Genomic DNA, 23,397 nt, shown 5'->3' with positions numbered 1-23,397 from the left:
AACAAACTCCTAACAATGTGGACATCCTACAAAAGGGCTTCACTGAGACAGATGCCTGATGTGAAAGCCATGGCCTCAAGCTCAATGCCAAAAAGTGCATTGTCATCCCCTTTGGTAAAAACTCTGTACCTATGAGATACCACATAGGTGGTAGTCTACTTAACACCGAAAGTGTGATAAGAGATTTTGGGACACAGGTGGACAGTAGTCTCTCCTTTGATAATCACATCACCACCGTAGTCAGGAAATCCTTCTGCGTGGCACACCTCATCACAAAAGGTTTCTCATCCAGGAAGAAAGAGGTCATTGTTTCCCCTCTACTCGTCACTCATTAGACCCATTATAGAGTACAACGTCCCTTTTGGTATGTACCTCACAAGACATCTACAACAACTGGAAAGGCTGCAGAAATACCTCACAAAGAGGATTAATGGCTTCAAACAGATGCCCTATGCAGACCGTCTCAAAAAACTCCAGCTTTACTCCGTCACATATCGCCTACTCAGAGGTGATCTCTGCCTAACATACAAAGCTATGTCAAACCCAGAGCTGTTGGACATGCTCCACTTAAAGAAATCCCAATACCTCCGAGCTACACACTCTAGGGACCTAAACCTTGTCACCACAATAAACAGAACATGTTGGAGGGATAGGTTCCTGTACCAAAGACTTCCCATACTCTGGAACAAACTACCTATCTACATCAAACAAAGCTCCTCATTAGCACTCTTCAAGAAAAATCTTGATGATTGGATGGGAAATAGGAAATTCATCCCAGGGATCACTTCTATGGGTCTGCTCTACAGAGGTACAGGAAAATAATTTTCTTAGGTGGCGAAAGCCATGGTACCTTTTTGGCTAGGCTTGTATAGGCCCTAGGGCCAATAGCCTAGTACCTACCTATGAACATGCAATAGGGTACCAAGCCATGCCCTCTTTGCAGACTAGCCATGTTGGTTTGGGATTTAACTTCACAGCACAATCTCACTGTAGAGGCAGCTTACATTTCTTTACAGGAAAACTGTGTGGCAGACAAGCTGAGCATGGCTAGAGCAGGCTCTCACAAATGGTAACTAGATTAAGGAGTCTTCCAAGGTTTGATCTATCTGTGGGGAGTTCCGGTAGCAGACCTCTTTGCCTCATCTTTAAACAATCAACTTGCAAGGTTCTGTTGCAAAACTCCATTCAAGAAAGACTGGAAAACAGAGGACTTTTCTTTTCCTTGGACACAAATGTTACTGTATGCTTTTTCCATCCTTTCCACCAATATCCAGGGTACTTCTAAAGATTTGGAAGGAATCCCACAAGATCACTGTGGTGACTCCTTCTAGCCCAGGCAACCGTGGTTCTCCCTTTTTTGAGATGCACTCACACAAGAACAGGGGTGCTTGATGCACTCTTAATATCACTCACCTTCAACTGCCTGAATGATAGGGTCTTAATTCATTTTAATTATTTGTTTACCAAGGACATGCAGTAGATACTAATGGCAAGAAGGCCTGCTGCTAGAGAATCATATATTAGCAAATGGAAAAGTTTTTATAGTTAGTGCCAACAACATAGCCGGCACACATTCAGGGCTAGGTGTTCTCTGATTTTACAATATTTATGTGAGTGATCCTTTGGTCTTTTTTATTCCTCTATCAAGGTTCAGCATGTTTGCCCATGGTTCTTCTTCTTTCAATGCAGTCTCATATCAAAATGTTTTTAAAAAGATTTTATGTATGAGGCCTCCATGAAAACTAGCGGTTCCTCCTTGGGATCTTAATTTTGTGTTACAAAAGCTAACACTTGTTGCATTTGAACCAGCTAACCTGTCTGATTTGAGGTTCTTAACATGGAAAACAGGTTTTAATAAATGGGTATCTGAGTTGCAAGCTCTTCTGGTGAGTCAGCCCTATCTCATATTTCATAGGAATAGGGTTTCTTTCAGAAATAACCCTTCTTTTATGCATGAAGTGGTATCTGAGTTTACTTTAAGGCAAGTTATCCATCTTACTGTTTTCTTTCCTGAATGTTAAAAAGAGGGAGAAAGGATACTCTATACCATGAATATCCATAGACAACTTAAGTACTATCTTGACAGAACTAAATCTTTCAGATCTTTGGGTGAATTGTTCATTCCTTCTGAAGGTAAGAAGAAGGGACAGCCTATGTTAATTCAACTATAATAAAAAAAATACGAACTAAAGAAATAAAACACGGAGTCTTCCAAGTGACAATCAATCTCCTTTACTGTTGTCTCCTGGTACCTCGGCTAAAAAGCCTTCAAGGGATAATTAATACACCAAAAGCATACCTTTTATATACCAAATTACCAATTATTAATTGATTAATTACAGTGACATCAAGAATTACACATGCATTAAAATTAAAGTGACACTTCCCCTTTTGCAAAACAGTATCAATGTCCCACCATGTTCCCAATTCTGAATACAAACACAAACCTTTCATTTATATGTTCATCTTTATACATTAAAATTAAACATTTGAGTTTAACATTTATATTATACATTTATATTAACCTCCAAATTAAGACCTGAAGGAAATGACTTTTTAAAATTAATGATGAACCTGGTTTCTAAAGTTAGTAATTTTTCATCATATACTTCCCCATGTTGATATGTAGGCCTGGCTAATACACTCAAAAATAATGAAGAGTCTGAACCCCCATGATTAAGACAAAAATGATAAGCAACTGGGCTATCCAATCTCCTATGTCTGATGTCCCCTGTATGCTCCAAAATACATTTTTTGACCTGTCTCTTGGTCTATCCAATATAATACTTACTCGGGGAACACCCACATCCCACAATATAAGCCACTCTAATGGAATGACTAGTGAAGATCTGCATTGCTTTATATATTCTATCATTGATCTTACTACCATGTAAGTTCCTTACCCTCGGGCAAACTTTACATCTGGAACAGGGATAACATCCTACCCATCCACCGGTGCCTACCTTTTTGTTCTTCCGATTCAGCAACTGCTTCAAATTCAAAAATCTTTTATGTGAAAAAAATTATGTTTTCTGGAAATACACCTTTAGTTAAATCTCCCTGCAAAACTATGGGCCAAAACTTTCATACTAAATTCATTAAAGTGTGAGAAAAAGGAGAAAACCTACTAGCAAAAATCAATTTTTCATCATTCTCATCATGAAGTCGTTCCTCTTCCCTTCTTTTTATACCACCACTGCCCCCTGATGAATGCTTACAACTCTTTCCTCTGTCGTAACCAACAAATCAACTGAATAGCCTCTACATGACAGTTTATTCTTTACTTTCATGAACTCCCTGCTTACCATATTTTTGTTATATGTGTTATTAAAAATGTGTTTATATTCCCCATATGGTAATGAATCCAACAAGTGAGGGGTGCATACTGGAGGCTATGTTAAAACAGATTGTTTCCAAATGATTTTCTAATGCTGTTACCTTCTGTTATACTCACCATAACAAATCTCTACCAGGCAGTTTCAAGGACCACTATACCAGGGCCTTGGCTTCATCTATGGCTTTTTGAAATGGTTGGATTCTAGAAGTATTCTAGAAGCTGCTCCTTGGTACTCTGTATATACTTCTATGTCCATATCAGGCTTTGCTAGGACCATTCTCCAGGGGCTCCTGGATTCTTCGTCTTCCGCTTCCCAAGTGTAGTAAGCTAGGGTAATCTACCTATATAGCAAAGGCTACTGCAGCAGTGATCAACATGATGAACGTAGTAAGCTAATCTTTTCTAAAACTTATTATAACAGTATATGTTTGAATAATTAGTGCTGCACTAGCTGCTCCTTGCCTCCACTCCCCTCTTAGGGTGTGTTTTTCTATGCCAGGCTGTGGACTTTTATTTTGTGTTGTTCCTAGGATTGCCCTTTCAGGGCTCAGCCTCCCTCTCTCTTTTGGCAGGAGAGCTCTGAATGGTTTAGCATCCAGACTTGTCTTTTAGTCAGCTCAGCTAGAGCTGTCTGACAGTCTGGGCAAGTTGAAGTTGCCCTGAAGCTTTGGAAGCTTGTCAGCTGTTATTTCCATGGTAGGACATAATCCATACAGCTAAGGCTACTGCAGCAACGATCATTCAAACATCTACTAGTATGGTAAATTTACTTAGGCAACTGTACTTTATGTTTCCTGAATCTCTAAACATTTGCCTTTTCTGGCAGCAGGGCAGAGAGGCAGATATTTTCTGAAGGCTCATTTTAAGGAAACTGAACCAGTTTTCATCATCTTTGAGGACCAGTAAGAAGTAAACTTGCAACAGAAAACCAGACCTTCCAAATGTCCCTGTTTTAACTTTCCTGTTTTCAGGCATGAATTACCCCAGCACATGATGTGCCCATTTTTGGAGGTATGCCCCCATTTTTAATCTTTATTTACCCTATCACACAATTTTCTGAATCCCCTCTCATCGTACATGATTTTTAAAGCTGCCTAAAACACAGAAAAAACACACTACAATAACTTAAGGAAATAGGGCACACTAACACTTAACATCCCCTTTTCAGAAGCAAAAATAAATGACATTGTGTGGTAGAATTTTGCAATACAGTCCACTTAAGTCTACAGATTTTACATTGTCTGTTTGATAATCTACTTGTATTTTTTCATCATCTTTATCACCCTCTGTTTTTAAACGTGTTTCTGAGTAGTATCCCACATTCCTACTGGAAGTGGAAAGAGTTATGTGCTATCTTGTATTACATTTTATGCTAATTACATGTTCAGATTATTGGCTGGGTGTTCCTACTTTTCAAGGGCCGTTGTACCTATTTTTAATGTCTGCTAGTTGAGAATTATGGAGAAACATATTGACACAGCTTCACAGTTTCCTACCAAAGAAGCTGAAGAGTGCAGTGATATAGATTCCCTCATGACCCTAAATTTGGAAAGGTTCTAAAATGATATATCAGGAAGGGGGATAGCCCACAGATCCCACAAACACCATGCAGGATGCTTTTTGGACCCCCAAACTTCTTCCGATGTGGTTATTTCCATAGATAAAAAGTGCAACTAGTCTCAAGAACTATATGGAAAAACCTTGATATCATGACACCTACTCTGAGAAGATCTGGCAAAATCTGCCAACCTCCTCAGTATTGGACATGTTTGATTAAAATTCCAAAACCTGATCCAGTTGTGGCTAAGAATGAACATAAAACAACTGCAAGCCTGCAAAGCCATGCTGTCTATCTCCTGGGTAAACAATTAAGGGACAGGGACACATTTGAGAAGCATATTTACGCACCCCTACTTTTTTTTTGAAGACAGTAAACTATCATTTTAAAGGGGCTGCACTAGGTTTTGTTAAGTTCCAAAGGCGTAAGTGCCCAGTTCTGTGAAAATCTTACAGGTCACCCTCCTTTTTTTCTCCAGGGAACAAATTCCCATATCCCCCCAACACTTAATATATTTACCAACTCTGAGGTCATAACAAATTTAGGAAAGAGAAAAAAAGGGGGAGGGGTCAACCTGGCAGGTTTTCACTGATAAAGAGTGTTCACTCCTTTGAGAGTCACTGAAATATAAGATAGCCTCATATGATCAGGTCCCAGTAACAGGTACAGGTGAGATGCATTAATTGCTGAAAGAGTTGCCAGAGACCAACTTAGATATAAACTGCAATCACATATAGCAATGCTGTCATCGATTGCCAACCTCTGTATGAAATTTAACTAAAACTCAGATGACTGTGTTGCTTGGACAGCAGGAGCAGGTATTGGTATATTCCCCATATAGTACATGGAAAGCAATAAGAAAACATGGCAGAGGAAGAGGAACAAACAGGGATGAGTTAGACTTTGGCTGGGTAGTCATATACAATACAAGGAGTCTTGGTAGGAGGATGGGTGAGCTGCACAGTAAGACATTGGAGAGGAGTGGAGAAATTGCTGGTACCACAAAAACATTGGTTTAGTGACAAGAGGGGTGCAAAAAGGATGCAATTGCATATAGGGTGTTCAGAAATGACAGAAGAGGAAGGGATGGAGGTGGAGTAGCAATCTACATAAAGGGGAGGGAATCAGATGTGAGGTCACAGAGGAGGAAGAAAGCCAAACTGGGAATAGGCCAAGCTTACAACCAGGGTTAATGGCTAGGTAAGTGCCATGGCAGTTAAGCTAGGTGAAGGCAGAGAGCTGGTGGGACTGGTACAGTGTATCATCCTCCAGACAACAAAGGAGGAGGATATGAGACTGGGTGAAAGAATTGGCAGTGGGACGAAGAGGGAATACTCATGGCAGATCTGAATCTGCCAGTAGCAGAGTGGGAGATTTCAAGCTGTAGAACAGAGTAGGGGGGTGGAGGTTGACTGAGGCTTGGGACCACAAAGTGCTTAGTCAATTGGTACATGATTGTACCAGAAAGAATAGATTTCTGGGCCTGATCTTAATTGATACAGATGTTGTCATGGACTTTCAGGCTACAGCACATAAGCCAACAGTGATCATACCACTATGTAGTTAGAGTAGTACATGTAAAGATAAAAAAATGAGAGACAATCATGTGGGATGTAAAAGAGTGGATTATAGTCTGCTGAGAGAAGTAGTCAAGGATGCATTTAGAGACTGAGAGTAAATTGAATGAACAATATGGGGATGGGTCAGGAATAGAATACTCAGGGATGTGGGCAAGGTTGTGAAAAGAGACAAAAAGAGAAGAAGGCTAAAACAGTTATTTAAGAATGTGAGGATAGCAATTAGGGCAGAAGATACTGCCTACAAAAGGTAGGGGTAATGGAGAAGGAGGCACAATGCAAGGAGGATAGCAGAAAGGTATCACAGATGACAAAGATAGCAAAGACTAAAGCTGAAAGGGAGCTAACAAGAGGGATCAATAAGAGAAGCATTGACTTTTTCAGGTACATAAAGGGTAGAAGAAAGAGAGGGACAGAACTGGCCAAGTGGAGAAAAGACTGAAGAGAAAGCACAGAAGACTGTGAAAAAAACAGAGGTACTAAATGTATATTTTATTTAAGTGTTCACTGAGGTAAACAAGAGAAGGGTGCCATGTTGGGAGGGAGGCATGGCAGAATGAGGAGAATAGGGGGCATTCACTAAAATATAGAGTGTGGAGCTTGAGATGGAACTGACTTCTCTTAGAGAAGATAAAAACAAGATGGCCTGCCTCCCAGAATTTCAGCCACTCACTCCTACCCCCCCTCAGTCTTTCCAGTACCATTACCGCTACTCAAACATGAGTCTTCGGGGCCACAATAAGACTTTATGCCTTTTCACCACAAGGCCAATCTACACTTGTCACACCTTTGCAGTATATGTTTAAGGCAGCAGGTAAGCCTTATAAGAACTTAATTCTTACAAATGGTAAAGTAAATTACAATTTTGAGGGTTGGGAAATAAGCCGAAAATTACAAGGACAAATTATTGAATGACATTACATGTATCCTGTGACAACATGCAAGCTCTTCATGACTATAAGTAGCTGCAGAATCACATAAGTTAAGACACAATGGGCATTTTATGTTCTGGCAACCCCATGTTCATAGGTTCATAAGTGTGTACTAGGCTAATGGCCCTGGAGCCTTTACAAGCCTAGCCCATTTGATTACCGTGGCATCATGCCGCCTAACCTTAATTCCCAGTGCCTCTGTCTAGTAGAGTCACTGGAGTAATGCCCAGGGTGAATTTTCTATTTCCCATCCACTCATCAAGATTTCTCTTGAAGAGGGCCAGTGAGGTGCTCTGTTTGACATGTATGAGAAGTCTATTCCATAACATGGGCAGTCTCTGGGTTATAAACCTGTCCCTCTAGCACGTTATGTTGACTGTGGTAATAAGGATGAGGTCTCTGGAGCATGTGGTGCGGAGGGATTGGGATTTCTTTAGATGTAGCATTTCTAGCAGAGCTGGACCAGACATGGCTTTGTAAGTCAAGCAGAGATTGCCTCTAAGTAAGCGATATGAGACAGAGAATAGTTGGAGTTTTTTGAGTCTGTCCATATAAGACAAGTGTTTAAGGCCTAGGATCCTCTTTGTGAGATACTTTTGCAGCCTCTCCAGTTGTTGCAGGTGTCTAGTGAGGTACATGCAAAATAGAGCATTGTACTAGATGATTGGCCTAATGACGGAAGAGTAGAGGGAGACAATGACCTCTTTCTTCCTGCATGCAAAACCCTTAGTAATGAGATGTGCCACATAGAAGGACTTTCTGACCACAGTGGCAATGTGGTGGTCAAAAGAGAGGTTGCTGTCAACCTGTGTTCCCAGGTCTCTTATAACACCTTCTGTGTTCAGTGGACTACCATTGATGTGGTAATTCATGGGAACTGGGTTTTTCCCAAAGGGGATGACACATTTTTTGGCATTGAGCTTAAGGCCATAGTTCTGACATCAGTCGTTGGTCTCAGTGAGGCCTTTCTGTAAGATGTCAACATCAGTTGGGGAGTTAATAATAGCTCCCAACTTGCAATCGTCTGCGAACTTTGGTAGCCAGAGTCCCTTCGTGTTGGCCTGGACGTCAGAGAAGTAGATACCAAACAGGAGAGGACCCGGGACCAAACCCTGTGGGACTCCATTCGTGACTGGTCGGCAGTCTGACTTGCAGTCAGCTACTTTCACACTGTGGGTTCTATCTGTGAGCCAGTTTGTAACACACCTAGTGATATAGGGGTTGATGCTTAGCTTAGTGGGTTTTTCTATAATTCCTGAGTGGGGAATGGTATCAAAGGTCTTGGCCAGATCAAGGTAGGCTTTTTGAACCACCTTGCCTTCATCCACAGCTCTGGTGACTGACTCAAAGAAGTCGACCAAGTTGAACAGGTATGATCTACCCTTCACAAAACCAAACTGTGTGGAATCCACAGTTTGGAGATTCTGTATATCGTTGTTTATTAGGTCCATGATGATGCGTTCCAAAGTTTTGCATATCAGACTCATCAAGCTAATGTGGAGATAGTTTCAAGGGTCTGTAGTCACTCCTCCTTTGTGGAGAGGGATAACTATAGCAGTACATCATTTGGTAGGGAAAAAGCCTGAGGTGAGGCTGTGATTGAATTGGGCACACAGGTGAGGTGCCAATTCACACTGTAGTTCATGTAGAACACAGCCAGAGATATTGTCAAGTCCCATAGAAGCTGTATTCTTGGCCTTGGATATTGCTGTTTTAACCTGTGCAGCAGTAATACTGGGTACCTGGCAATCTACTGGTATTGTTATTGGTCCCTTGGGGGGTGGGGTGGGGTAAATTTGGCACTGAATCTGTCGGCCAGTATATTGGCAATATCTGTTGGCTCGGTATAGGAGGTACCATTATGCAGTAACTCAGAGCAAATCTGGGTATTGCTGTGGAGATTCTTTACATAATTATAGAAGGTCTTGTGGGTGTCTTTACTATCTGCTGCAATTCAGTTTTTATAGCAAGCTTTAGAGGATTTGATGAGGGACCATAACTTTTTGTTGAGGCTGATAAGGGAGTTTTTTCAGTCTTGGGACTTCACCTTATTCTACATCAGTTTTCTCCTTCTGTTGTAGAGTTTATTTATGGAGGGGACCACCAGATTAGCTTCCTTTTTTTGGAGGAGAGCATCTTAGTTCTTTTGGGTATGATGAGATCCATGCATTTGTGTACGTGTTCTTACATTCCATTAGTGCATGATTTGGCATTCATACAACTATTCTCCATTTGCATGAGTGCCCTGAAGTTAGCCACCTCTGTTTTTAGGAGCCCAAAGTTAGCTTTGGAGAAGTTTTTCATGGTGGTTACCTTTGCGGGGGATGGGGGGGTGGGTGGGAGGGATGTGGATTTCCAAGGTGATTAGTTTGTGGTTGGATCTAACCAGGGAAGAGTTGACTATTGGTGTAAAGCAATGGTCGACCATGTTAGTAATGACCAGGTCAAGGATGTTGCTACCTCTAGTGGGGGTAAGATCAAGCTGGTTCAGGGCATTGGAATTAATGAATTTCAGGAAACGGGCAAGTGTATTGGTACATAAGTAGTTTTCCCAGTTAATGGAGGGGTAGTTGAAGTCACCCATTATGAGAGTGTTAAGTTGGTCCCTAATATTCTTCAGGGTACTTAGGAATGCGGAGTATGAGTCTTGGGACATGTTTGGGAACCTATAGCAGTCTACGACCTGAATCGCTGTTTTACCTGCACCTGAAGTATCTCTGATGCATTATGTTGGGATACCAGTCTGGAGGTGTGCGCATCCTTTATGAATATGGAAACACCACCGCCTTTGGAGCTTCGGTCCAAGTTCTGAGGCCGAAAGGTGTTGAATGAGTTATAGCCTGGTAGTGCAGGGTTGCTTTCTGCTGCCTTGAACCAGGTCTCTTGTACAGCACAAATGTTGATGTTCTCCATTTTAAGGAGTACTTTGAGCAAGTGCATTTTGAGATTTAGACTTCTACCGTTGAGCAGCATGACCCTCAGATCGCATTTGTTTGTAGCTGTTACTGTGGTAATTTGGTCTTTGGAACACCACCTAAAAAAGGCACTGTAGGGGTGTCAAGAGCCTTGGCTAGTATCTAGAAGCCCAGGGATGACAGATACAGGCCATCTCTGGCAAAGAATCGAGGTCTGTCAATCATGTCGTCCCTGGCAGACAGATACTGGCTCCCCTTAGAATGACACCAGAAACTTAGCCAATTGTGTGAAAACCTTTTTGACCCAGTAATAGCAAAGGCATTTGTTATATCATACACACCAGACTAACAGTTGTCCTCCTTTTCTTAAACTGGTGGTGTAGCTTGCAGAAATCTGTAATATGTTTTTACCCATATGCAGTAGAAAATCTGGTCTTTCTCCTAAAAGCAAACTTTTCAAGTGTATCTCATTATGAAGAGCATTCCTCATTTTGAGCCTTAAAATCCCATGTTCCTCACGGTTCCACTCTGAATGGGTCTGCTCCACATTTGATGTTGAGATTTTTTAACTAATATCCATGGTAAGTAATACAGAATTACATTAATTCATCAAAAGGTCATATTATAAGTGTAAGTACCGCATTTTAACCATGTTGGTGAACTTTCATTTTTAGTTGTTAATAAGGTATTAGTAAGTGTACCACATTTTGCTGATTTGCTCCACATTTTGGAGATGGAAGATTGAGAGCTATGCTCAAAATTTCAAAACAGCTGTATTACTGCAGTTAATACCAGCTCTTCCCCCAGTAGAAGCGTAAGCATAGATTTCCAATATTTGTAATTTCAATGACATTTGCATTCTTGTCACCACCTGGAAATTTCTGGTTTGCAATATCTTTTTTTCCTTCTTTAGAATTGGAGACTGCTAAAAAGCAAGCAGAACTTGATAAGAAAGCAATAGAAGAGCTTGTCAGAGAGAGAGACATTCTAAATAAGGTAGGTCCATGCTACAAATATAAACAAGTTTACTGACTGAGTCTGATGGTTTTAATTACACAAGGTAGCATAATGATGAAATGATTAGAGTTGCTGCCTTACTGCACTTGGTTCTAGTGCCTCCCTTTACCTGTAGGAGCTTTTGCTGGAGTTTGTAGTTTCTTCCCATATCACAGAGGCATATCAATATGTTAAATTACTGATCCTCCGGATTGCCCAAAGATAAGTGTGCACGTGTGTACATGAGTGTGTGTGTATTTGTTCCCTGTAACTGGAGTGGTATCCAGCATTAGTTTCATGCTTTATCCCTGTTGCTTGCAAGATACGCTATAGCTTCCTTGTGACCGTGAGCATAAGGTGGATATTGGTAAATGAATGGTTGAAAGGAATAATGAACTTTATGGACTGCAAGTGAACCGGAAAAAAATCACAAAGAACTCTTGATTTAGTATTTTAATATAGGTCAGTGTTTTTATGAACTGTGTAGTAAAATAATAATTAACTGTTACATGTTTTGATACATAAAATTACTTTATACAACTGCTATAATAATGTGCCATGTTTACCAATATTTGCAAAGTGACCCGTCAGAGCAGATATAATCTTGAAGGAAGTGTTAAATTATGACTATAAATACCCAACTTTTCCAAAGATTTGTTTTCATTTCTGCGCATTAGTATTGTTGAAAGAAAAAAAACATGATTAACTATATTTATTTATTTTATTTTATTTTTCATTTGTTAACCGGAATAGTCCGACTGAGCTATTAGCCCTTTTTCAGCGGAGTCCCGGGGGAAAAAGCTCCAAAGAATAGTTACATACTTAGTACATATGTTATACAAGGTAGATCTAAAACAGTAACTGTCGTAATGAAAAAAAGCAAAAAATTAGAAATTAGAATATAGTATAAGCTAAACATTACTATAAGTTATAACATATATGTTACAGCACAATAGGTACAATCCTTGAAAATATGGCAAGTAAGACAGGAAGAACAGAACTGATAAAAATAAACAAATAAATAAATAAATAATGTGATCGAATATAGGAACTGAAAAATAGAATAGGAAGTAAAGTGGGAAGGAGGAGATTATCCAGGGGTGATACAGGTACAAAGCCAGTTATTGAAGAGTTGTTCTTTGAGTAGTTGTTTAAATTTGATGATGGTGAGGGTAGTGAGTATGTTTTAGGGTATTGAGTTCCAGATTTTATATAGGTCTGTATTTTAAATTGAGAAGATAGCATAATGTCTTTGGACAGGGATGCTTTAAACCGTATGTGCAATGTATGGAAAAGACCCCACAATGCAAATAATGTTCTCTCTCCAATATTTGTATAAAAACATGCTTTTAAGAAAAAACTTCAGAAGTTTTTGGCAGCATAAATTGTAAATTCTATTTCATTGCTATGTCATTAGCCACTTTCACATTATGCAAAATAACTATAGAAATAAAATTTGTTTCTAAAGTCACTAGATTCTTCATTTAAAAGAGAAACAATATATTTTATTGCTTTTCTTTCCACACCGTCCAGCTGACTTTAAATATTTACCTCAGTTTGCTTCCATTGCTCCATTTTACATTTAGTGTTCCCAGTACTACTATTGAGTGTTGGGAAGGAGAAATGGTTCAAAATGGAGGAGCCAGCAGGGTCTTATTTGCTGTTATGTGCACTAGACTGTTTTTTGAGTGCTCTAACTGGGCAGAGCTACTGATATCACTCACTTCCCCGCCAAAACCATAGCTAACTATTCTGATGACCTGTGCTGTTCCTTGATCTGGTATCCTGTCTATGTCAAGGAGCAAAAACAAAGCGAAAAGGTCCTCTGTTGTTGAGGACTAGGGAGAAACTCTCTTTCTCATTTTACAACTGTAACAAACTGCTTGCTGCAGCTTGTACCATGCCATGTGTCTGATTGATCCAGGGCATATTCTCTCTCTCCCTCTCTCTGTCTCCCTCCTGAACTGGTGAAGTTGGCAAAAGGTCTCTCTTTCCCACCACCCAACAAAACAAACAGTCTTATTTACAAAACAATTGCCACAAACGTTTTATATACAAGATTTTCAGCAGCATTATTAACATTTTTTGTGTCATGTTCACTTCATTTTAACATGCTACTCAATGGGAACCACCACACCATCTTCTGTTGACCCCACCCAACTTGAAACTCCCAGTTTCAAGCCCACTAGATAGGCTGTGCGTCCTACACAGGATATCTACATTGATGTGGACCAAGCCTTGCAAATGCTGTACTGTAAATGTGGCTGGTTGTAAGAAAAGTTCCCACTTACACATTCATGTGTCTGTCTTGCTGCAGATTTAACCATTTCAAGGGCATGGTATGTCAACAATGTAAACTCAAAGCCAAAGGGGTAATATTTTAGTGAAGAAAACATCAACTTCACAATAATGGAACACTTGGTTTCTATCTTGCTTAACTTATTAACTTATGACTCATAAAACATTTCAGATGTTCCTCCCTCTCAGAGGTCTGGAATAGCACCATTCCTAGGCTTACTTCTGAGGCATCTGTATAAACCGTAAAATCCATGTTGAAATGTGGGGATGTTAATACAAGCTCTGAACACAATATTTCCTTCATCTGCTTGTCTGACTCTAGTGACCACTTTACAGAGCATCATCCTTTTTTTAGTTCAGGGCATACTAATGATTCAAAATAGAGTACCCAGCTAATCCAAGAATGCCCTCACGTTTTTCTAGGTTCCTGGAATAAGCACATTTCTCACTGCTTCTACTTTTTCTTTCTACGGTTTATGGATTCATTTACCTATTACATACCGTAAATAATTGTCATATGTAACTTGCTCTTGGCGGCATTAGCAGTTAACCTAGCTTGTCTCTGGATGTCTAGGACAACCTGCCCTACTCTTTAGCTAGGTGGGAATCTGAATTCTCAGAGTGTATTATGACATTGTTGACATGAAAGACAATATATTTTGACATGAGCTATGTCCATTAATCTCTGAAAGACTGCAGTGGCACCATTTAGCTCAAAAAAAGATGATATACTGGAACAGGCCTTCTGGCTTTATCCATTAGAGCGATCTTCCTGTATCCTCTTATTATGTCTAATTTGGTCAAGAATCATGCTGTCCCCAATCTCTCTCTTACTTCATCAGCCCTATGTATTGGATAACTGTTAAGTTTTTAAATATCGTATGTGAAGTTGTTAAATCTCGCCATTTATTCTCACTCATGGGTTCTAAGCCGATCCTTGGCTCTGACACGGCCTATAGCAAAGCTCAAGGTTTGCCAGTATCTTGAGACCAAGCCCCTTATCCCATGATGCACTGCTGGAATTACCTCAGATCTAGTTTGCCGCGGCACAGATCTCGGCGTTCCAGATAGCTCGGACCATTATTTTCGATAGATTCTTCTATTTGCAAGTTTAAAAACTGTTTTTCTTCACTTCTTCATAGGATAGTATATATATATATATATATATATATATATATATATATATATATATATATATAAAATCTATAGAGTTTTAGACTTAGACTTAGTTTTAGATTAATGCCCTGTGCTGGCTTCTGTTTTGTATAGTGTTGGGCCTAAAAGTTGGCCTTGTATTTAACCTTAGGTGTACTTTGGTAGATAATTCTAAGTGTGCTTTTTAATTCTTTAAAATTGTTTAATCTGATATAGAAATGTCTGATGAGAAAGAGAAGCCTCATCCAAAATCTGGCTTCAAGAAATGTCCGGATTGTGTTCAAAAAATGTCTGTCACTGACGGGCATGTTCAATGTGTTTATTGTCTGGGGGCTAAACACCTCCAAGACTCTTGCAGCATATGTCACTCTTTCTCCTTCAGGGTACTTTTGGAGAGAAGGAGAAAATTAGTAGACAGGGGTTTACTTCAGCACCCTTTCTCCAAAGCACTGGGTGACCAGGATGTTGCTAGTAGATCCACAAAATCTTCCAAATCCTCAGGTGACTCGAAAGTATCCAAAAAGACTAAAATAATGGAGGGTGTAGGGTCATCGGTTCCACTGCCCTCGGAGCCGAGTGTCCCTTCTGTTCGGAGCCAGCTCACAGTTTTGGAGCTGGTCTCTGAGATTCTCTCATCTCCTCTGCTCCAATCAGCACCTTCGGTGCACTCCTTGAAGTCTTCTGTCAGCCTCTCAGATATGGATATGGACCGGCTAGTGCAGACGCTTCTACGGGCACCAAGCCTTGCTAAATTGTTGTCGGCTCCGACACCTTCGTCGGAGCCGAAGACCATTAACCCGGACTTGACTCCTCCTCCTCCGAGCCATACTGGACTTTCGGAGCCAAAGGAGCCCGACCTGATAGTTGTTGAACCTGTGGAGCCGAGACCTGCACCAGTGTTATTGGTTCCATCTACTTGGACGTCCTCAGCACCGACCGGGGACTCTAGGAGCCAACACTTTCCTGTCGGGTCCAGGGAGGATAGTCGTACCGATTTGTCGGTGCCGAATCTTCCTCTTGGGGCTTCGGCTCAGATGAGCTCAGCTCCTACCTTGGGCTCAGAGCTCATGGCCTCAGTGCGGGAGGATCAGACGGTCCCTTCGGAGCCATCTACCCCTTCTTGTCAGAGCCGCGGTGCGTTCGATGCTGTGAAGAGAGTCATGTCTCCAAAGACATCATCAGCATCAGGTCTGGCTTCCCCCCCCCCCAAGTGCCTGTGTCCACTCCTGCTTCTACCGGTCCACCCAAGCGTAGAGACCCTGAGCCTCAAGTAGCCTCACAGGGTGCCCCCTGCTCTTCTGAGACCTCCCCAGATCCCCCCACTGAGGAAGTACCCAGGAAGAGACTGTGCAAGAGGAGGCACTTGGACTCCCCACAGGAGTCTTTGACATCTGACACTGACTTTGATGAGTCAGAAAGGTCCCCTCGATCCCCCTCTGAGGATATCTCCTTTGCGGAGATATTAGAGATCCCTAATCAGAGGGGCAGTTGGCAGCTCAAAAGCCCTACTGAAGACGAGTCAGTGCTCTCAAAGGCTTTCGGGTCTCAACCGTCCACTTCTTGGGTGTCTCCGCCTTACGATCTGATCTCTCGTAAGGCATGGGAGTCTCTGGAGGCCATGGAACCTGTCCCTCGGAAGTCAAATGAGTTCATCTCTGCCCCAGTGGACAAAGCCTTTTTGACTAAGAGAGTGCCTGTTGATGCCATGGTGGTGGCTGCAGCCACCAAAAAGGAAACGACTGAGACATCCTCATCTATCCATCCTCCTAACAGAGATTCTAGGATTATGGATAGATATGGGAAGTGCATGTTTAGTTCAGCAACATTCTCCCTTCAATCACTGAACTATTTACCCCATTTTACAAGACTACAAAGAGATCTCCTGAAAGAGCTCGGAGATACTCTCCAGGGTACGGTAGCTGCAGGGGTTGTCAACAAAGTTAACACACAGCTTGCTACCCTAAACTCGATTGTGAAACTCGTCCATGTGCCTCATATCTTATGCAGCTGATGGTTCAAGTAGAGATGCTAGTTCAGGCATTGCTCTGCGTAGACAAGCCTGGATGCATCTCTGTTCCTTTGCGGAGCCGTTCAAGTCTTCCTTTATCAACACCCCATTTGATGGCTCATCCCTGTTTGGGTCCAAAGTGAAGGAAACTCTAACCAGGTGTGAGCAGGAAGGCAAGACTGTATCTGCTGTTGGAGTCCGTTTTTCTACTTCTACTCAGCTCTATCCCAAGGGTCCTAAGGGCAGAAAAATGTGGTTCCGAAAAGCACAGGGAGCCTTTCAGGACACACATGGAAAAACCCCCTCTAGAGGCAGAGGAGGGGGTTATAATGGAAGACACCACCTGCGTGGCAGGGGGGGTCTGCAACAGTAGGGTGACAGAGGCCATTTCTCTGGTCAGCCCTACCGGCGCTCCTGAAAGGAGACCCGGCTGTCCAGCTCTGGAGGCAGTCGAGGGTCACTTATCTTTGTACCCAGAAGCCTGGCTAAACATAACTTCCGATACCTGGCTACAAAGCATCATTTCCATAGGGTATTTCATACCGTTCTCTTCCCCTCCCACTCCTGTATACAGAATCTGAGATGTTCCACTCAGTCTCAGGGAACAAGCAACCATAGAGGTCCGCAGATTGCTAGAAAAAAAGAGTCATCCAGCCAGTTCCAGCAGACCAAGTTTGATTCGGAACTTACTCTAGATTCTTTTTGGTGCCAAAGAAAACAGGGGACTGGAGACCTATCTTGGACCTCAGTAGACTCAACCAATTTGTAAAAAAGAGAAGTTCCAAATGGTCACGCTTCAGGTCATTCTTCTCTTTCTAGAAAAAGGCGATTGGATGTGCTCCATCGATCTCAAGGACGCGTACTACCACATAAAGATGGACAGACACTCCAGAGATCACCTGCTTTTCCAGCTGGGAGCCAATCACTGCCAGTTTTGAGCCATGCCCTTTGGTCTTACTACAGCCCCCAGAGTGTTCGCCAAATGCATGGCAGTGGTCATGGCTCACCTGAGGCGTCTAGGATTCCATGTGTTTCCATATCTAGATGATTGACTCCTCACCACTACAACCAGGCATCAATTGATTCAGGCAACACAATCTACTCTGACACTCTGCCACCACTTAGGTATTACAGTCAACTTCGAAAAGTTTGCCTTGTCACCAACGCAGCATACTGTCTTTATAGGAGCAGAGTTAGATACCTCAAATACCACTCTACGACTTCCAATTGAAAGAGTCTCACTTCTTCGCCAACACATCAACTCATTAGTGTCAAAGAACAAAGCTATAGCTGTAGAGGTCTTGAAGGTACTAGGTTTGATGGCAGCAGCAATTCTAGCCATTCCACTTGCAAGGATGCATATGCGAATTCTTCGATGGCTCCTATTTGCTCAATGGTCTTACCAGAAGTTACCAATGAACCATATGATTCTCATCACAAATTCTTGCAAGAGAGACCTTCAGTGGTGGTTGACATCTCTTCATGTCACAATAGGAAGACCCTTTGTGCCCCCCCAGTAGCCACTGTGACCACGGACGCTTCCCTGATAGGGTGGGGGGGGGGGGCATTTTCAGGGAATGACTGCCCAAGGCACATGGACGGATCAAGAGTCACATCTGCATATCAATGTTCTGGAGTTGAGAGCAGTACTTCTGGCGTTGCAGTACTTCCAGGACTCTCTTCCTCTAGGGACAATTGCAATTCAGACAGACAACATGTCAGTGGTCTGGTACTTGAACAAACAGGATGGAACCAAGTCTTACCCCCTTTGTCGAGAAGCCCTCAGGGTATGGCAATGGGCTGTGTCATCCCACGTTTTCTGTTAGCAACACACATCCGGGGGAAATCCAATGTGATAGCGGACAAGCTGAGCAGGGGGCGATCCTGTTGCCTCACTAGTGTCGCTCAACAAACACATTGCTGACTTGATTTTCCACAAATGGGGCCAGCCATGCTGCGACCTCTTTGCCAGTCACATCAATACCAAATGCAGAAGCTACTTTGCCCTGATACCACCTCCTTGACATCCCCCGTGAGACGCACTCATACACGATTAGCCTCTGGGTCTCCTATATGCATTCCCACCTATTCCATTGATACCCAGGTTTGTACAGAAAGCAAAATCGCTGGGAAGAACTGTTATCCTCATAGCCCCCATTGGCCTCGACAGATTTGGTTCCCTTTCCTTCACCATCACCTGCTGGAGGATCCATGGATCTTGGACCCAGTTCCAGACCTCCTGACACACACGTCAGGGGACCTCCATCCTTCATTGCAGTCTCTAAAGCTGACTGCTTGGCTGATCCACTTCCCCAAATAGCCAGGCTTCATTCACTCTCAGATGACACAAGACAAATTCTGTTGTCTTCTCGTAAGCCATCCACCAGAAAACTATATCGCAGTAAGTGGAAAAGATTCTCAGTTTGGACCAGTATACAAGAAATTGACCCTTTCCGAGCTCCTCTGATGTCCATTTTAGACTTTTTGATAATGATTTTTAAGGAAGGATCATCAGCTGCCACAGTTCGGGTTCAGTTAGCCGCCATATCAAATTTCCACCTTGGATTCGATGGGTTAAATGTTATGGCCCACAAGTTATCTAAGGTTTTTCTTAAAGGTGTTTTTCACATGAGACCTCCTGTCAAAATCCCTTATTCTCCCTGGAATTTGAATTTTATGCTGTCCCACATAATTCTTCCCCCCCTTCAAACCAGCATCATCTTGTGATCTCAAATTTTTGTCCTGGAAAACTATTTTTCTAGTGGCCATTACTTCTGCCTGCAAAGTGTCAGAACTTCAAGCATTATCTATCATACCTCCTTACATGATTTTCCATGCTGATAAAGTATCTCTCAGAACAAACCCCTCCTTTTTGCCTAAAGTCTGTTCCAAGTCAAATATCAATCAGGTCATTGAGTTGCCAGTTTTTTTTCCCAACCATTCCAACAAATTGGAATACATGCTGCACAAACTTGACGTACACAGACAGCTCAGATTTTATCTTGATAGAACTAAGGATATTAGAAAATCAGATCAACTCTTCATATCCTTTTTGGAGGCCAGAAAAGGTAGACCAGTGGCTAAGGCAACCCTTTCAAAATGGTTATTGGATTGTATCTCATTTGTTCATGCAAATGCTAACATACCTTTGCCACACAAAGCAAAGGCTCATTCAACCAGAACAGTTTCTACATCGTCTGCTTTTCAAACTAAATTGCCCCTTGACAACATTTGTGCTGCAGCCACTTGGTCTAAGCCTCATACCTTTATCACTCATTACAAAGTAGATAAGGCTTCCAGGGACAGGTCTTCTTTTGGTTCCACCGTCCTGAAAAATGTACTCCTGTGAGCCACCCAGGATTGCAGATGCTAGGGATGCTATCCATCAGTGAGAATAAACGGCGAGATTTTACAACTTCACATAAAGAAGTTATGTGCTCACTATAATGTTCCATGTGAGTTATCTATCTCACCTTTATTCTCACATCCCTCCCTCCATCCCTCTCCTGGCTGACAGTTGACCTAGAGGCTAGTATCATCCTGGTTGTTCAATACTACTACTTCCTTCTTGGGAATCGCTCCCCTTACAGGGGTATATATACACGCAGCAAACAAGAACTGAGGTAATTCCAGCAGTGCATCATGGGATAAGGGGCTTGGTCTCAAGCTACTGGCAAACCTTGAGCTTTGCTATAGGCAGTGTCGGAGCCGAGGATTGGCTCCGAACCCATCAGTGAGAATAAAGGCGAGATAAATGACTAACATGGAACATTATGGTGAGTACATAACTTCTTTTTAGCTTCCTAAAATCATTACAGGACCTGGTTGTTCTGTTTGGTAAGGGGCTAACATTATGGGACTATTCCACCATCTTCGGCATCTGTTTTTTTTCTGGTTTTACACAGACTTCCTCTGTGACTCTGGTATTCTATCAGCTTTTAAGCTAAATCTTTCTCCTGGAGTAGTCTCAGTATGGTGTTAAACCAGTTTGTTTTGTCAGGTAATTCGGAAAACACTTTCTTTGCTTCTCAACAGAAGCTCAAGTATCTCCTGTTTATATAGCTTATATAGTGTGTAATCTACCTGCATTGTAATCATAGGGGTTAACCAATAAATCCATTTGTATTCATTACATACATAAACCAAAACCAGTTATAAATTGTTAATTTTGCTGTCCAAACCCAGTTATAAATTGTTCATTTTACCAAAACCTGTTATAAATTTTAGCATTGGTTCAAGTTGCACTAATTAAGTAATTGGTTTATTTCCCATTGGTTGATTTGTAAAGGGAGATTATTTAAATAGGAGTGGTTTTATTCAAGCCTACATCTGATGAAGTGTATGTCAAATGGAAACGTATTTTTATGAGCATTTATGGTATTTGTGCATTAAACTGCTGTTTACTGGTTCCTCTCAGAGCTTTATTGTTTCACCCTTCATGTGGGCTTAATTTTTGATTTATTGGTGAGCTTCAAGCCCATTTGGTGTGTGTATTTTTTAATCATAGAGGTTAGCTGTCTTTCTTCACCAGAACTGTCAGTTTCTGCCATGAAGCTAACTATAGATGTCTGCACTTCTTTCCATGGTTTCAGAAAACTGATATGGCATTTCTTTTCAGACCTTTTCTCGGCAGGCATTCATTCTAACCCTGTAATTTATATTATTTGCATTTTTCAGCAATTTCAAATGAATCCTGCAAATTACCCAAAAGTTTGTTTTCTGCAGAGGAGACTAGCACTAACACTCGATCTCCAGTTTTGAATTCCTTGGTCCTTGCATGTTGCTCGTGCTATTTCCATGTTTTCCTATATGATGGGCATCAGCAATTTAGCACTTTCAGCCTCTCTTTTAAGTTGGAGGTAGTGTATGTGGCACTTTCAAAAGGTGTTTCCTGTTTTTCCCAAATTTCTCTGGCAATATCTAACAGTCCACAAAGGTGCCTGCTATATCGTAACTCAAAAGACCTGTATCCTGTTGATGTTTGTGGTACTTCTATAGTAGCAAACAGGAGGCATTGTCTTAACTGGTCAGTTTTTACTTTTATCAGTATGGATTTTAGTGATGGGTTAAAATGCTGAACTAACCCTTCTTATTTGGGATGGTACCCTGTGGATCTGATGTTGTCATTTCCATTCATTCCTGAAGTGATGGGTCCTGGATCCAACTTGGATTAAACTTGGGACACTTCTACCAGATCCTCATATCCAAACTCTAGCTCTTTCCTTTACCTATAATGTTTTGTGCTCCTAACATACCTCAGATCTTGTTCACTGCCACATCGCTACAGATATGGATCCTTTTGTTCTTGAGCTATTGGTGAATTCTTAGTTAAAATAGTGAGTTCTTAGTAAAAGTTTTCATTCCGTTAGTGTATTTATTGATTACTTTCTTTTATCTTCCTCACTTTTACAGTAAGTTTCCCTTTGAAGTAATTTTCCTTTGTGGTTGTTGCCGATAATTCAGTATTTCTCTATAGTACCATTGATGGTACTTTGCTATCTCTCGTCTAGCTTTCTACTCCTTTTTATGGTATTTCTTGTCTACCATTGTTGGTAGTTTTTCTTTTTTAACTTAAAAAGAAAAAAAGTGAAAAAAAGTACTTCTTTGTTATTGTTGCTTAACACTTTTTCCATAGCCTTGCTTTCTTAGTTACGCCAGTATGGCTGATAAACCTACTGGCTTCAAAAAATGCATCTTTGGATTTGGACTTGGATGCCCACAGGGAATGTGTATAATGCTTGGGCACTGCTCATTTAGATGCAGATTGCTCTATGTGTGCTGGTTTCAAATCCAGAGCCCTCACAGACAGATGTAATAAACTTGTAATGAAGGGCCTTCTCACGTCCACTTCTTCTTCTTCTTCAGCTGGGGATCAAACACCTTCAAAGAAAACTGACAAAGGGAAGCCCAACAAAGCTCCCAAGGATGAAGACTCTCAAAAGAAATCTCCGGATCCTACATCCTCTTCAGCTCCTTCCTTGGAGCCACTTACAAAAGTATCAAAAAATTTGGATCCGACCACTTTGGATCCCTCTGCTCTGAAATCAAATCACCTTGGATCCGGTTACCTCTTACACTACCATATCCAACAATGTCTCAGCTCCTTTCAACTTTCTTGTGGGAATCTCCCAGCAAGCATTCTAGAACCCCATCCACGATGTCTTGTCTCAGATCTTCCGGGTGTTCCTCTGAGGCTGAAGTGGATAGCATGATGAGGAAACTCCTCAGAGCTCAGATTCAGATGGGGTAATCCTAGCTTTGGCTCCCTTTGGATCTGTGAGCCTGCCTGTGATTACTTCCCTTTCTTTGTTTTTTCCTTCTCAGATCTGACCAGCTATTTTGCAGCCCTTGGATCTGAGATCCCTGCACGTGTCCTCATCAGATCCGAATACAATTTGTTCTTCTACTCCAGTCACTTCCCTGAATCATCTGGCTCTGAGCCTTTCAGAGCAGGAGGGCTCTTGGAACCAAAGTGTCTATGCCAAGTCTGGGGGACCAGAATTGACTCCAAAGTTACCAGAGCCATCCCTGCCCCTTGAAATCTTGTCACTGGACAGTTCAGGTCTGACTCTATCCTCAGGTGAAGTGCTTGCAGGGCTACAGGAACCTGTGGTTCAGGAG

General features: G+C 41.7%; 1 protein-coding gene across 1 annotated transcript in view; it reads left to right on the top strand.

Annotated features, from left to right (window-relative positions):
* The window catches only part of CFAP58 (cilia and flagella associated protein 58), a 2,107,107-nt gene that overhangs the window by 488,007 nt on the left and 1,595,703 nt on the right, over positions 1–23,397 (top strand). Inside the window, exon 8 of the mRNA XM_044055947.1 lies at positions 11,233–11,315. Coding sequence (XP_043911882.1) covers positions 11,233–11,315 — 83 coding nt within the window. The remainder of the gene's footprint in view (positions 1–11,232; positions 11,316–23,397) is intronic.

Source organism: Protopterus annectens, chromosome 14.part0 (genome assembly GCF_019279795.1).
Source record: "Protopterus annectens isolate FY-2018-M chromosome 14.part0, PAN1.0, whole genome shotgun sequence".
NCBI lineage: Eukaryota > Metazoa > Chordata > Ceratodontiformes > Protopteridae > Protopterus > Protopterus annectens.
The sequence above is the reverse complement of the archived record's forward strand: the minus strand, read 5'-3'. Positions and strand labels throughout refer to the sequence as shown.